Raw genomic sequence first — 15,723 nt, 5'->3', positions numbered from 1 at the left:
GCTGTCGAGTGAGAGTCAGAAGACCCCCGTACACATTAGCTGGTTGGCTGGTCCTGTCGAAATCATCAGGCTTGGCCAACTTTGTTCTTATGTGTATGGGCACCTTTATTAAAATAAGCAGGCGACACAAGTTTAGACTAGTGTTGGGACCTTATGGATGTCTGGTCCGCAGTTGCCGCATACATTGAGTCCATATGACAATATACAATATGTTCTTCACCGTCTGGTTTCCATGATCTCGACTCTTCTTCAACCTGAAATATTATCCCACACAGTTCCCAAGTTGAAAGTTCATATAATGTCCATAGACCTGTTGCATTGGAGCAGTTAATGGAGATCTTTATTGTCCATGGTAGCAGTTGAAGACCTCCAAAACTCATTCCTACTCCATGTTCTTGGTTCCAGAATGGCTCATCAATTTATAGACCACAGACGACGGAGGAGATGGTTTCTTTCGAATCAGACTCCGATTCTGGAGATCTGTCACTAACACCAGAATCAAAATCAGGAGAACGTTGCTCACATATGGTATTCTCAATGCTTGACATCTTATATCGAAATAGAACGGTTGAGGGATTCACTCTACTGGTACCTCTGGATTGTGTAGACATCGGGATGGCTGGGATTTTTATATTCATGTCTGGTGTGATGGTCTTGTTGGGTGGGATGGTGTTAAAGTCCGCCATAAAGTTGAGTTGTGTAGGCATCTGGTTGGGTCTAAGGCTCAGGTCCACCGCCTTGTCATTCAGGTCGGTGGTGGTGTTTCTATACAAGGGCTGTTGGATGTTTGCATGTTGGTTTTGGTAGTAGACGTTGGGCGAGACTTGGCTCATCATTATCCTCTCTCGGGACAGGGAACAAGAATATGGAGGATATGGCATGGAATCAAGAGGCTGGCGAAAAATGTCTTGCTGTAAGTTCATGGTGGTTTGACCTTGCTGCTGGGGCATCATGGGCTGGTGCTGTTCAGATTGAGTCGGTGCTGGCCCTAAATGCATAACCGGTGGGAGTATGTTGGGGTAACAGGTGCCCACATTGTTAAAAGGGCTTGATTTGCTCTTTTCACGTCTGACTTTTCCTCTTCTGTTTTGAAACCAAACCTGACGTACAAGCAGAAAAAACAAAGTAAGTTGCAAACTCTATACCCCCAACCATTATATCCCATTTATAGTCCTGGTGTCCTCCTGTGGTAGAAAGGCCTGGCGTCACCATCCGGCACCTTGGCCCAACCTCTCCACCCCCTATAGTTACTTCTCTGCCCATAAGCACTACAACATGACCAAAATATCTATCCCCTTTAAACATATTAGTGATAAACCTGCAATACCTGGATCCTGGACTCTGGAATATAGATGCGTTTGGCCAGTTCCTCTCGATGATGGATATCTGGGTACATGTTGGTTTGGAAAAACTCTTCTAAGACGTCCAGCTGGTGCTGACTGTACACGGTCCTCTTCCTACGCTGAGATAAAGGCACTTGTTCCAGAGAAAAGGCTGATGTGGCCTCCACCGGTGTCTGGTGCTTCAGCAACTTTTTGGATGTGGAACCTTCTAGGGAGTTCTGTAGACCAATTGCTTGTTCATTTGTCTCTTCTATGAATATAATGTAATAACAAAGGTTTTTTTTAATTCTACTTGATTTTTGCAAGCGCTAAGTAGAGACAACATAAGGGGTCGGATCGCTGTGTCCAGCCTTTCAGGTCACAAGTGAACATACAAGTTTTTGTTCAAGAAACTTAATGACATACCAATGCAGTCCCATATATGAACCTATATTCTGTACAACCATATGAAATATCATTCATATTATATCCTAAATATCATTCATATTCGCTACAGTATAGGAATCAGAATATTTTTGTAACTTCTCCAGTTTTGATACTTAGTGTGTATTGATTATCAGTAATGTTTTTCTTTTCACTCCCCTTCTCTTTCCTGTGTCCTCTTTAATGGTTGAACGTACCAAAAATCTTTGTAATTTGTTACCTTCCCTTCTTCCAATTTTTTTGTGTCAAAACTTACAGTCTATTTTTCGTGTATAAAAATTTAGCTTATTGTAATATCCTTGTCACTTGCCATATAACTTAATTGTAAACCTTCAATGCGTTGTTGATCAGTAAACTATACATATAAAGCAAGAAATCTGGTGTCTCTTGTTCCTAGATAGATAGATAGATAGATAGATAGATAGATAGATAGATAGATAGATAGATAGATAGATAGATAGATAGATAGATAGATAGATAGATAGATAGATAGATAGATAGATATGAGATAGAGAGATAGATAGATAGAGAGACAGACAGACAGACAGACAGACAGACAGATAGATAGATAGATAGATAGATAGATAGATAGATAGATATGAGAGAGATAGATAGATATGAGAGAGATAGATAGATAGATAGATAGATAGATAGATAGATAGATAGATAGATAGATAGATAGATAGATATGAGATAGATATGAGATAGACAGAGAGACAGACAGACAGACAGACAGACAGACAGACAGACAGACAGACAGACAGACAGACAGATAGATAGATAGATAGATAGATAGATAGATAGATAGATAGATAGATAGATAGATAGATAGATAGATAGATATGAGAGAGATAGATATGAGATAGAGAGATAGATAGATAGATAGATAGATAGATAGATAGATAGATAGATAGATAGATAGATAGAGAGACAGACAGACAGACAGACAGACAGACAGACAGACAGACAGACAGATAGATAGATAGATAGATATGAGATAGATAGATAGATGAGATAGATAGATAGATAGATAGATAGATAGATAGATAGATAGATAGATAGATAGATAGATAGATAGATAGATAGATAGATAGATAGATAGATAGATAGATAGATATGAGAGAGAGAGATAGATAGATAGATAGATAGATAGATAGATAGATAGATATGAGATAGATAGATAGATAGATAGATAGATAGATAGATAGATAGATAGATAGATAGATAGATAGATAGATAGATAGATAGATATGAGATAGATAGATGAAATCAGAGCAGCACCAAAATATATTAATGGTGAATAGTGCCGAGCCCACCACTTGCAGCCTGCAAGCCTTCGGTATACAATAATAAGAAAATAGGCAGCACTCCAAAAAAAAGAAGTGAAAAAAGTTTGGACTTTATTAGCCACGTGAAACGTTTCAGTCCTCGTGTTCAGGCTTGAGAAATGTACTGGACACGAGGACTGAAACGTTTCACGTGGCTAATAAAGTCCAAACTTTTTTCACTTCTTTTTTTTGGAGTGCTGCCTATTTAGATCGATATGAGATGGATAGATGATATAGATAGAAGCATAATACAACGTTTATGTCTCTGTTGATGTAAATTATTTTTTCGTTTATTTTTTAACCTTTTTTTATTTATATATTAAAATATATTTTTTGGGGCCAGGAAAAAAAAGAAACAAAATTTGCAACATCATTGTAAAGACGGTGACAGTTTTTGGAAATTATATCATGTGGATTTTTTTTGAATAAAAATGTACAAATGTATTATTCTGTACCGTTTACTTTAATAAACGTTTTTTTTTTTTGTTTGTTTTTTAGAGAAGTCTACAAATTTAGCAACATCAAATAAAAAGTCCATGTAGTTATAACTTTTAGAAAGTATATTATCTAGATAGATAGATAGATAGATAGATAGATAGATAGATAGATAGATAGATAGATAGATAGATAGATAGATAGATAGATAGATAGATAGATACATAGATAGATAGATACATAGATAGATAGATACATAGATAGATAGATACATAGATAGATAGATATGAGATAGATAGATATGAGATAGATAGATAGATAGATAGATAGATAGATAGATAGATATGAGATAGATAGATGATAGGTAGATGATAGATAGATAGATAGATAGATAGATAGATAGATAGATAGATATGAAATAGATATGAGATAGATAGATAGATAGATAGATAGATAGATAGATAGATAGATAGATAGATAGATAGATAGATAGATAGATAGATAGATAGATAGATAGATAGGTAGATAGATAGGTAGGTAGATAGATAGATAGATAGATTGATATAAACTTAGATCTAAGAGATAAACTATAAAAAACAGAATGAAAGAAATTTAGAAAATTTACCATACAACTACTGCAACTCCCAGCATACCATTTGGGGATGTACTGGGGATTGTACTACATTCAATGAATAATAACACAATGATACAACCTTTACCTTTAACACAGCTCTGCTGGAATTCGCTCTGCGGCATTGGGGTCATGTTCATCCCCATGTACTGCTCCTGGGGGTCGGGGAAGGTGACTTGGTCGGGGCTGGACTGGAAGCAGGCCTGGTAGTAATCCTCAGGGTCTTGGGTAAATCCAGCCATCTCCTCTTGGATTAGCTGGACCTTCACGTTGGGCTCCTCACCTGCTGCTTCCAATGTGGTTGTGGGAATGGGATTTGTGCCTGAGCTCATGAGTCTCCAACTCTTATAGGGGTTTGGAAGGAAGGTCCCAATGATCAAAGTAATGAGGTGTGAAATTTTGCCATGAGGTGTGAACCTGGCTGCGAGCGGTGGGGGGCTCTAGACACCATTGTTATCAGGTAAGGAGGGTCAGTCATTATTTCCTGCAGGTGGAGCCCCACAATAGCTCACAATACACATCTCTGGAGTGCTGGCACACTTCTTGACATTGTCCAGACAAGAGGGGGTGGGAAGATGAACTTTATATTACTTACTAATTGTCTTCTATGTTAATACCCGTCTAGGTTGACCCCACTAAAGAATTCATTGAGGCAAGTCAGGGCATAGGATGGGAATATTAGATACAATTTAGGTTTAGAAGGATTGGATTTTGGATGATAAAATTGTAGGGTATGTATTGTAAGGTGGGCTAGAAAAGATTGGAGTTGGCCCTTGACCAACACACACACGGGCCCACTGCCACCCTACAAGCAGCTTCCTACTGTCTATTTGATTGCATGTAATGGGACTGAACTAATTCATTTTATAGCTCATAATTGTTGTATTGTTAGAGAGACGTAAGGGGGTGATCTATGATGAGTTATTGGAGGGAAAGGTGCCCATATACTGCTCTTGCATAGGGGTCATCAGCTGTCTCTGTTCGCTCCTGCACAAACTTACAAAAACAACACCCATACATACATACACACATACATACATACATACATACATACATACATACACATATACATACATACATACACATACGTACGTACGTACGTACGTACGTACGTACGTACGTACGTACGTACGTACGTACGTACGTACATACACATACATACATACATTCATACATAGCTATACACATCCATACATAGCTACACACACATACATACATACATACATACATAGTTACACACATGCATAAACAACACATACATACATACATAGTTACACACATGCATACACAACATATACATACATACAGAGCTACACACATGCTTAAACAACATACACATACATACAGAGCTACACACATGCTTAAACAACATACACATACATAGCCACATATATATACACATACATAACTACACATACATACACAAACATACATAAATAGCTATACACATTCACACATGCATAGACAACATATATATACATACATACATACATAGCCACCCATTACCGTGTTGGAATTTGATGCAGAGTGCTGCTTATATATATATATATATATATATATATATATATATATATATATATATATATATATACATACCTACGCACATAGATACCTTTACAAACACATACATACATACATGCACACATACATATATATATATATAAATAGCTACACACACACATACATATACACATAAAGACATACAAACATACATGAACACATATATACTTACATACCTACTACAGACAGACAGACAGACATACATAGCTTCAAACATTCATACATACATAGCTGCACATACTTACATACATACTTACATACATACATAGCTACACACATACATTAATACATAGCTTCAAACACACACACACACACACACACACACACACACACACAAACATACATACATACATACATACATAGCTTCACACCCATACATATATACATACATACATACATACATAGCTCTACACATACATTAATACATAGCTTCAAACACACATACATACATACATACATAGCTACACACATACAAACAAACAAACAAACAAACAAACAGCTTCACACATACATTTATACATAGCTACACACATACATTAATACATAGCTTCAAACACACACACACACACACACACACATACATACATACATACATACATAGCTTCACACCCATACATACATACATACATACATACATACATACATACATACATAGCTCTACACATACATTAATACATAGCTTCAAACACACATACATACATACATACATAGCTACACATACATACAAACAAACAAACAGCTTCACACATACATATATACATAGCTACACACATACATGAATACATAGCTTCAAACACACACACACACACACACACACATACATACATACATACAGACATACATACATACATACATACATAGCTTCACACCCATACATATATACATACATACATACATAGCTTCACACCCATACATATATACATACATACATACATAGCTCTACACATACATTAATACATAGCTTCAAACACACATACATACATAGCTACACATACATACAAACAAACAAACAAACAAACAAACAGCTTCACACATACATATATACATAGCTACACACATACATTAATACATAGCTTCAAACACACATACATACATACATAGATACATACATAGCTACACATACATACAAACATAGCATCACACACATACATAGCTACACATATATACAAACATAGCTATACATACATACATACATACATACATACATACATAGCTACACACATACATTAATACATAGCTTCAAACACACACACATACATACATACATACATAGCTACACATACATACAAACATAGCTTCACATACATACATACATACATACATAGCTACACACATACATTAATACATAGCTTTAAACACACATACATACACACATACATACACACATACATACACACATACATACACACATACATACATACATATATACATAGCTACACATACATACAAACAGCTTCACACACATACATATATACATAGCTACACATACATACATACATTCAGACACACACATACATACATACATACAGATCATAACTCACATGTGATCGATGACAGCTCGATCCTGCGTGTCAGAGACACACAGGACCCGCTGTCACTGAACCCGTCAGGTCGCAGCGCTAGATACAGCTGTATCTCAAAAAGTAAAATAGATTTTTAATAAAAAGTAATTAGAAAGTTGCATCAAACACACTGATAGACATTTTTATTAAAAAAAAATATTGTTTTTTTTAAAGGTGTAAATAGCCTTTAAATTTCTGTGCCACTTCAATATAGAAAAAAAACATATATATTATATCTTATACTTCTTCACAGCATCATATAAAAGGCGCTTTTGGAATAATAACAATAATAATTTCCCATCATGATAATTCATTAGTGAATCTCTCATAGAAGTATTGGACATGACTAGGGAGAGGGAGATGGCGGCTGCTCTGGAGAGTAAAGGGGGTCATAATACTGGTGTCTTCTTGTCACCGCTGATCTGGGGGGAACAGTCATTTAACATGTAGTGTAGTCCTAAAAGCCACGTTCACACACGCAGTTGTGATGCAGTTTTTGGTGCAGTTTTGTGAGCACACACGCAGTTGTGATGCAGTTTTTGGTGCAGTTTTGTGAGCACACACGCAGTTGTGATGCAGTTTTTGGTGCAGTTTTGTGAGCCAAAGCCAGAAGTGGATCCAAAAGGAAGAATAGACGGATGCATCTCCTTTCATTTGTGTTCACTCCTTCATATGGCTAAAAATAATGAGCCAAAAACTGCATGAAAACTGCGTGTATGTGATCCTGGATTTAAAATAATATCTTTTATAAAATATAATATCCATTCTAATATTGATCTGTTCATTTTCTCCTAATGACAAAAAGTAACTTTTATAGAAATATATTGCATTTTAAAATAAATAAATACAAAATGCAAATTATAAATGCATAAAAAAATGACTAAAAAAAAAACAACATAAAGATGTAAAATAGTCTAACAAATTCAAAAAATAATAAATCATACATAGATGACAACAATCAAAAACTGTGGAAAATTAAATTTAAAATAAATGGAAAAAAATAAAATGATTGAAAAAAAACCAAAACACATCAACTAAAAAAATATAATAAAACGAAAAATAGTTATTAGCTACATTATAAATAGAATCATTAATCAATGAATTATCCTTCATATGACGTAAATCTGAGGCTACAATTGTTAATACAACTCTGCCCTGTCTGACTGAAAATACTTTTTAAGAGTATGTTCACACGACCTATTTTCAGCCGTTCCGATGGGGCGTTTTTTTACGCCTCATTTTCAAAAAACGCCCATTTTCATTGAGACTATAGAAAAACAGCTCCAAAAACGGCCGTAAAAGACGCAGCGAAATTGCGAGTTTGATTAAAAAACGGCTGAAAATATTTTGTTAAGTATGTGAACATACCCTGATTCTTAAAAAATTTCTTGGTCGTGAGCATCACTGCTGCAAACGCATACAAATAAAATAAAAAAATGATAGCGTTCGCCATATTGGGATGACATTTTTACTGTGGCCGGTTTGATAACATTATTTTTTACAAAAAATTGTCATTCGCCGCACCACAGGCCGAATTATTGACAAGCGGCCAGACAGGATTACAGAGGTGTTGTCCTGGACCCTCCACAAACACAATCCTCGTCTCCCCTCCATCAGACTTCACACCTCTCACGATATATCAACGAGTCAGAGACAGAGCGACACCCTAATCCACAACCACCAGCACAGCGGCTCAAGAAAGTCTCACATCTACCCACTAATACTAGTATTATGAGAGAACCCGGCCTTGTAACCCATAGCAACCAGTCAGGCCCATCTTCTCTGTTATACTCCTTTGGTACATAAGGCCCAGTGTCGTAATAGAGGTGTATAGTGTAGGAATATCCAGAACTCAGAATAAAAGTTATAGGGTTTATTAGGTCATGTTTAAAACAAAAAATCCCGGGACCAAGCTTACGCGTTTCAGACCAGTAAGGTCCTTAATCATAGCTCGTGTCGTAATATTACTTTTAATTACTTATAAATTGGTCATTTTTAACATATTACAAGGGGCTGTTTCACCAAGGCACATACCCCAAAAACAAGATATAAACATGGCCGCTTCGGGGGTCAGATCGTCCTCCTTCTAATGTAAATGAATGGCTAAACAATCAATTTGGCTGAATTCACATGGTGGCCGTAGGGTTAACGCGTTTCACCTGTAAAAACCGTAGTAAATAACGTGTTGCCTTTATTCTTAAGGCCTCGTTCACACGCTTAACAAAATACAGCTTAAAATAGGGAGCTGTTTTCAGGGGAAAACAGCCACTGATTTTCAGCCGTTTTTTAAGCCACTTGCGTTTTTCGGCCCGAAAAATGGCTGAAAATAGCCCGTGTGAACATAGCCTTACTCTTGAGGTATTTTATGTTTTACTATAACGTGTAGGACGAGGTGCGGGACGAGGTGTCGTTTTCATTGGTACATTTTGGGGTACGTTGACCTTATGGATTATGTTTTATTATTATTTTGTTTATTAAAAAAAAAATTGGTGCGGCGTTCACCATGCGGTTTAAATAATGTGTGAACTTTATTGTTGGGGTTATTAGGATCGAGCCGATATTAAGCATGGATATATTTTTATTAACTTTTTTACAATTTTACAAAATTTAAAGGGTTAAATGGCCTCGTAGTGGCCCCCATAGTCACAGCCGGGCTCCCGCGGTAATCACGTACATGCACGCCAGGATGTTGGAAGTTCTCAGTTTGAAGAATCCCTACTTGCTAGAAGGGTCCGTTGACATTAAACTGATTAAAAAATGTGCCCCTTCCTAGGACCCCCAGCGATCAGCTGTAATCTGTGGGGATACCTGGCAGTAAATGCTCAGATTACCTGTAGCGCCACCACAGGGGAAATGAAGCATTACACAGTGTCCATTGATATCAATGTGTTTTCTGTGTAATACAGGACAGGACAGGTCACCCCGAGACGCTCTATGTTACCGCTCTCCACTCTGGCCAAGAGATGTGGATCCCGAACCTGAACAGGGGACCCCCTCTATTAAATCCGAATTCCCTAAAAGGGTTTACGGAAAGGGGTTTTTTAAACTGGACATCCCATTTAAGTGAAGGTTGACTATTGATGACCCTACACCAATGGTCCCAGAACCGGTCCCAACTGTCCCGGATCAAGCCAGACAGACTCGGATTTCAGGCAGTGTCCTGCTGTTGCGGGCAGCGGTGGCATGTCCAGGTATTAAATGTATCTGTGTCCTAAAGGACATAGATACATTTGAATATAATGGTAGAAAAGGGAGCCCTCAGCTCCCTGCTTCACCATTCACTATGTATTATACTGTGTGTTTGGGCATTATACTGTGTAGAGAAGCACTATGGGGGCATAATACTGTGTGGAGGGGCACTATGGGGGCATAATACTGTGTGGAGGGGCACTATAGGGGCGTTATACTGTAAGGAGGAACTATAGGGGGCATTATACTGTGTGTGGTGGAACTATGGAGGCATTTTACTGTGTGTGGGGGCTCTATAGGGGAATTATAAGTGTGGGGGCCACTATGGAGGCATTAAACTGTGTGGGGGCACTATAGGTGCATTATACTGAGGGAAAGCACTATGGGGGAAGTATACTGTGAGGGCACTATGGGGGCATTTTTCTGTGTAGGTCGAACCAAGGCCGTGGTGCTGAGGGGACCCGAAGACCACTCTGTCCCATAGTGTTATACATGTCGTTTGATGTTTGGGGCCATTGGTACTGATTTTTAATCTGTACCTTTAAATTTCAAGCCACACTTGTTCAGTGGGGTAGCTATAGGGGTGCAGAGGTTACAGAGGGGGTGCAGAGGTTACAGTTACTGCTGTCTTGGTCAGTCCAACTGGCATAAGCGTTTGTACCACAAATGCCCCCAGTACTTTATGCCAGTCCTCTATTTACAGCACTGCCAACAGCTCTGCCACAGACAGCAGTGCTATAAACGGGACATGATAGTTGGGGGTCCCTGGTACAGATTTTGTTTTGGGGTATGGGCGCTTCAAGCCTTATCTCTATTCCCTGTTGTAATTTGTCTACAGGTGACGACAGACCTGCAGATACTGTGATGTTATTACCTACAATCATTCTGCTATTTAATAATGTTTGAATATTTGCCTAATTGAGAATATATCTTTGAGTTTTTCCAAAACTAGAATTTGCCCTTATCCATTTTTTTCAACTTGATGTGAACTTAATTAAAGGGGCTGTGTGATATTATTGTGGGAGGGGCCCAGACTGTAGATGTTCAGTTTACCACAGTGCCTCTACAGGGGAAACAAAGTATTGCATGGAACTTATTGAAATTATTGAGCATGAGTTGAAATGTATTGACGCCTGCAGTTCTCCAGAACCCAGAGCCAACTTTTGGATGGGTGTATTTCATGTAGACCCGATCTCTATGTGCTCATCGCACATTGCGTCCTTCAAGGATACATTTGTCAGATAGGGGGCGATCTACATTTAGTTGTAAATTGTTTCTAATGACTTTAATAGGAATCTGTCAGCAGTTTTGATCCCTCAGAACTGCTGAAAGCGTTATATAAAGAATACAGAGAGCAGCATAATCATACCTGGGCTGATTGTCATGCAGGTTGCATTACAGAGAAATCCACGTTTTAATGGCGCCACGATAGCCATTTTGATTGCAAATTTGATGTATGAACCAGGAGGCTCAGGATGAACGGTGCTGTTAGACCTTCTCAGATAGGGAGTTGTGTGACTACACAGCAGGTGAATGGTCAGTTGAATGTATCACTAGTAGTTGACTGTGATCTGTGGGGGTCCTCCTAGAACTGCTCTTTAATAAGGTGCTGATTTTATCATTAGGTTTTGGTCAGATATTTTCTCTTTCATAATCTGATCGTCTGTATTAATACAAGGCATGGTCCTGCTATGACCCACACAATGATATTCATGTAGCAGCCAGACACTGAAAACAGTCGTCTCCAGCACTGAATGGGTAAAATAGTGATAGACTTTGTGTTCCTGGCAGTGACATCACCGGGTCCAGACAATCACTGGATGTGGATTGGGACGATGCATGTATAATGAATATTTTACATAAGGAGAAGTATTTACAACTAGGGTTGTTTTCACACTTATATTGAGGTCCAAGACGCCAATGTTTTCTAACATCACAAGGCTGGTCTTAATTTTGGTGTCATTAGATATGTACTGTATTTGTAAATACATATATATAATCTACATATGTTATGTCACTGTGTACATATATTACATTACTTATCCTGTACTGATCCTGAGTTATATCCTGTATTATACTCCAGAGCTGCACTCACTATTCTGCTGGTGGAGTCACTGTGTACATACATTACATTACTTATCCTGTACTGATCCTGAGTTATATCCTGTATTATACTCCAGAGCTGCACTCACTATTCTGCTGGTGGAGTCACTGTGTACATACATTACATTACTTATGCTGTACTGATCCTGAGTTACATCCTGTATTATACTCCAGAGCAGCACTCACTATTCTGCTGGTGGAGTCACTGTGTACATACATTACATTACTTATCCTGTACTGATCCTGAGTTACATCCTGTGTTATACTCCAGAGCTGCACTCACTATTCTGCTGGTGGAGTCACTGTGTACATACATTACATTACTTATCCTGTACTGATCCTGAGTTACATCCTGTATTATACTCCAGAGCTGCACTCACTATTCTGCTGGTGGAGTCACTGTGTACATACATTACATTACTTATCCTGTACTGATCCTGAGTTATATCCTGTATTATACTCCAGAGCTGCACTCACTATTCTGCTGGTGGAGTCACTGTGTACATACATTACATTACTTATGCTGTACTGATCCTGAGTTACATCCTGTATTATACTCCAGAGCAGCACTCACTATTCTGCTGGTGGAGTCACTGTGTACATACATTACATTACTTATCCTGTACTGATCCTGAGTTACATCCTGTGTTATACTCCAGAGCTGCACTCACTATTCTGCTGGTGGAGTCACTGTGTACATACATTACATTACTTATCCTGTACTGATCCTGAGTTACATCCTGTATTATACTCCAGAGCTGCACTCTCTATTCTGCTGGTGGAGTCACTGTGTACATACATTACATTACTTATTCTGTACTGATCCTGAGTTACATCCTGTATTATACTCCAGAGCTGCACTCACTATTCTGCTGGTGGAGTCACTGTGTACATACATTACATTACTTATCCTGTATTGATCCTGAGTTACATCCTGTATTGTACTCCAGAGCTGCCCTCACTATTCTGCTGGTGAAGTCACTGTGTACATACATTACATTACTTATCCTGTACTGATCCTGAGTTACATCCTGTATTATACTCCAGAGCTGCGCTCACTATTCTGCTGGTGGAGTCACTGTACATACATTACATTGCTTATCCTGTACTGATCCTCAGTTATATCCTGTATTATACTCCAGAGTTGGTTGTTATACGTTATGGTCAGCGAGCTTCTTGTGAGACACATACCTGACATCTTAGCTGAGCTCCTGTAATGCAGGGGGACAGTTGATTTTCCCTACATCAGATTACTGTAAAGTGCAAAGTAAAAAGACTATACTTGGACAGATGCTGGAGATTTCAGCTCTGAAGCCTGCAGAATTGTGAATGTAGCTCTGAACTTTAATACAGGTTTAGGTTACAAATGATAGTCTAGATTGAATACAACTGTGACAAAGTATTCTGTCTGTACGACCTCTAAATTGTAACATTGCTAGGATTATTTTGGTAAAATTGTAAATGGAAATTCTTTTTATTCCTAACGGCATCAAATAAAAATGTATGTATATAATTTTTGCCAACTCTTCTGGAAAAAGGGGCGATCTCCTGGATTTTCGGAAGAGCCGGCAAATCTCCCGGTGTGGAATACACTCAGCTCTTCTAGTTTGTGTGTTACCTCCGGCTACAGGGCACCGGTGCAAACAACATATTTTACGCCAGCATTAGGATGATGTCTGAGGCGGTGATCGGGAGCGCAGGATCGGAGAGGAGTGGTCAGAGTCTGAACATCTGGTCTGAGGTCTGTAAAAGGGGTAGTTTGGGGTCTTGAGTCTGTAGACAGGGCGGTCCAGTCTGTGGTCCGTAAATGGGGTACATTGGGATCGATCGGGTCTGGTCAGGGGTATATGATTTTTAGGCAGTCTGGTGTCTTTAATTATTTAGAGGGTCTTTTTTGGGGGGCTTGCTCTGTTTTTTTCTATAGGGGTCTGGTCTGTTTTTTTTAGTGGGTCTGGTCTGGTTTTTTTTAGGGGGTCTGGGAGAATCTGTATTTATTTTGGGGCATGCTGAAGTTGGGCTTATGTACTATTTATGATTCAAATGCTGCATGTTGGGGTGCGTCCTATATAAATGGCTCGAGTAACTTTCTGTTCCTCTCCCAAATGTTCCTTCTGAAAAGTTGGCCAGTATGATGTAAATACATGTGGGTTTTGCTGCTGTTTTTGCAGTATGGTAATGGTGCCGCTCCTAAGAAGTCTTAAAAAACAAAGGGAACATTGCATGACTCACTAACGCATATAATTAGTAGGTGGGGGCTGGGGGGTTCTATCTTTTTCTGCATTTTCAGCAGTGAATCATTTACATTTTATGTACAAGTCTATTTTTCTCCCTCTGCTGGTCAACAAGGGTAATACAAGACAAACACATCTTGTCATTATACTGTACATGATTTTAAAAGGCAATTGCAGTAAAGTTCCAATACATCAACATGCATAAGACTACAAAGGTGCTGGATTATTTGACAAAGTTTATAATAGAGAGTGCAGCTCTGGAGTATAATACAGGATGTAACTCAGGATCAGTACAGGATAAGTAATGTAATGTATGTACACAGTGACTCCACCAGCAGAATAGTGAGTGCAGCTCTGGAGTATAATACGGGATGTAACTCAGGATCAGTACAGGATAAGTAATGTATGCACACAGTGACTCCAACAGCAGAATAGTGAGTGCAGCTCTGGAGTATAACACAGGATGTAACTCAGGATCAGTGCAGGATAAGTAATGTAATGTATGTACACAGTGACTCCACCAGCAGAATAGTGAGTGCAGCTCTGGAGTATAATACAGGATATAACTCAGGATCAGTACAGGATAAGTAATGTAATGTAAGTACACAGTGACTCCACCAGCAGAATAGTGAGTGCAGATCTGGAGTATAATACAGGATATAACTCAGGATCAGTACAGGATAAGTAATGTAATGTATGTACACAGTGACTCCACCAGCAGAATAATGAGTGCAGCTCTGGAGTATAATACAGGATGTAACTCAGGATCAGTACAGGATAAGTAATGTAATGTATGTACACAGTGACTTCACCAGCAGAATAGTGAGTGCAGCTCTGGAGTATAATACAGGATGTAACTCAGGATCAGTACAGGATAAGTAATGTAATGTATGTACACAGTGTCTCCACCAGCAGAAT

At 38.5% G+C, this 15,723-nt stretch overlaps 1 protein-coding gene across 1 annotated transcript; it reads right to left on the bottom strand.

Moving 5' to 3' along the window:
- Nucleotides 1-419: 419 nt before the first annotated feature.
- On the bottom strand, nucleotides 420-4,492 carry LOC142760576 (homeobox protein Mix.1-like). Its single transcript, XM_075863765.1, has 3 exons — nucleotides 4,249-4,492; nucleotides 1,328-1,593; nucleotides 420-1,100 (listed from the first exon to the last, which is right to left on the bottom strand). The coding sequence occupies exons 1-3, from the start codon at nucleotides 4,490-4,492 to the stop codon at nucleotides 420-422; spliced, it is 1,191 nt and encodes a 396-aa protein (XP_075719880.1).
- Nucleotides 4,493-15,723: the final 11,231 nt, after the last annotated feature.

This window comes from Rhinoderma darwinii, chromosome 4 (assembly GCF_050947455.1).
Source record: "Rhinoderma darwinii isolate aRhiDar2 chromosome 4, aRhiDar2.hap1, whole genome shotgun sequence".
Lineage (NCBI taxonomy): Eukaryota > Metazoa > Chordata > Amphibia > Anura > Rhinodermatidae > Rhinoderma > Rhinoderma darwinii.
Note: the sequence above shows the minus strand (reverse complement) of the source record. Positions and strands in the feature narration are given on the sequence as shown.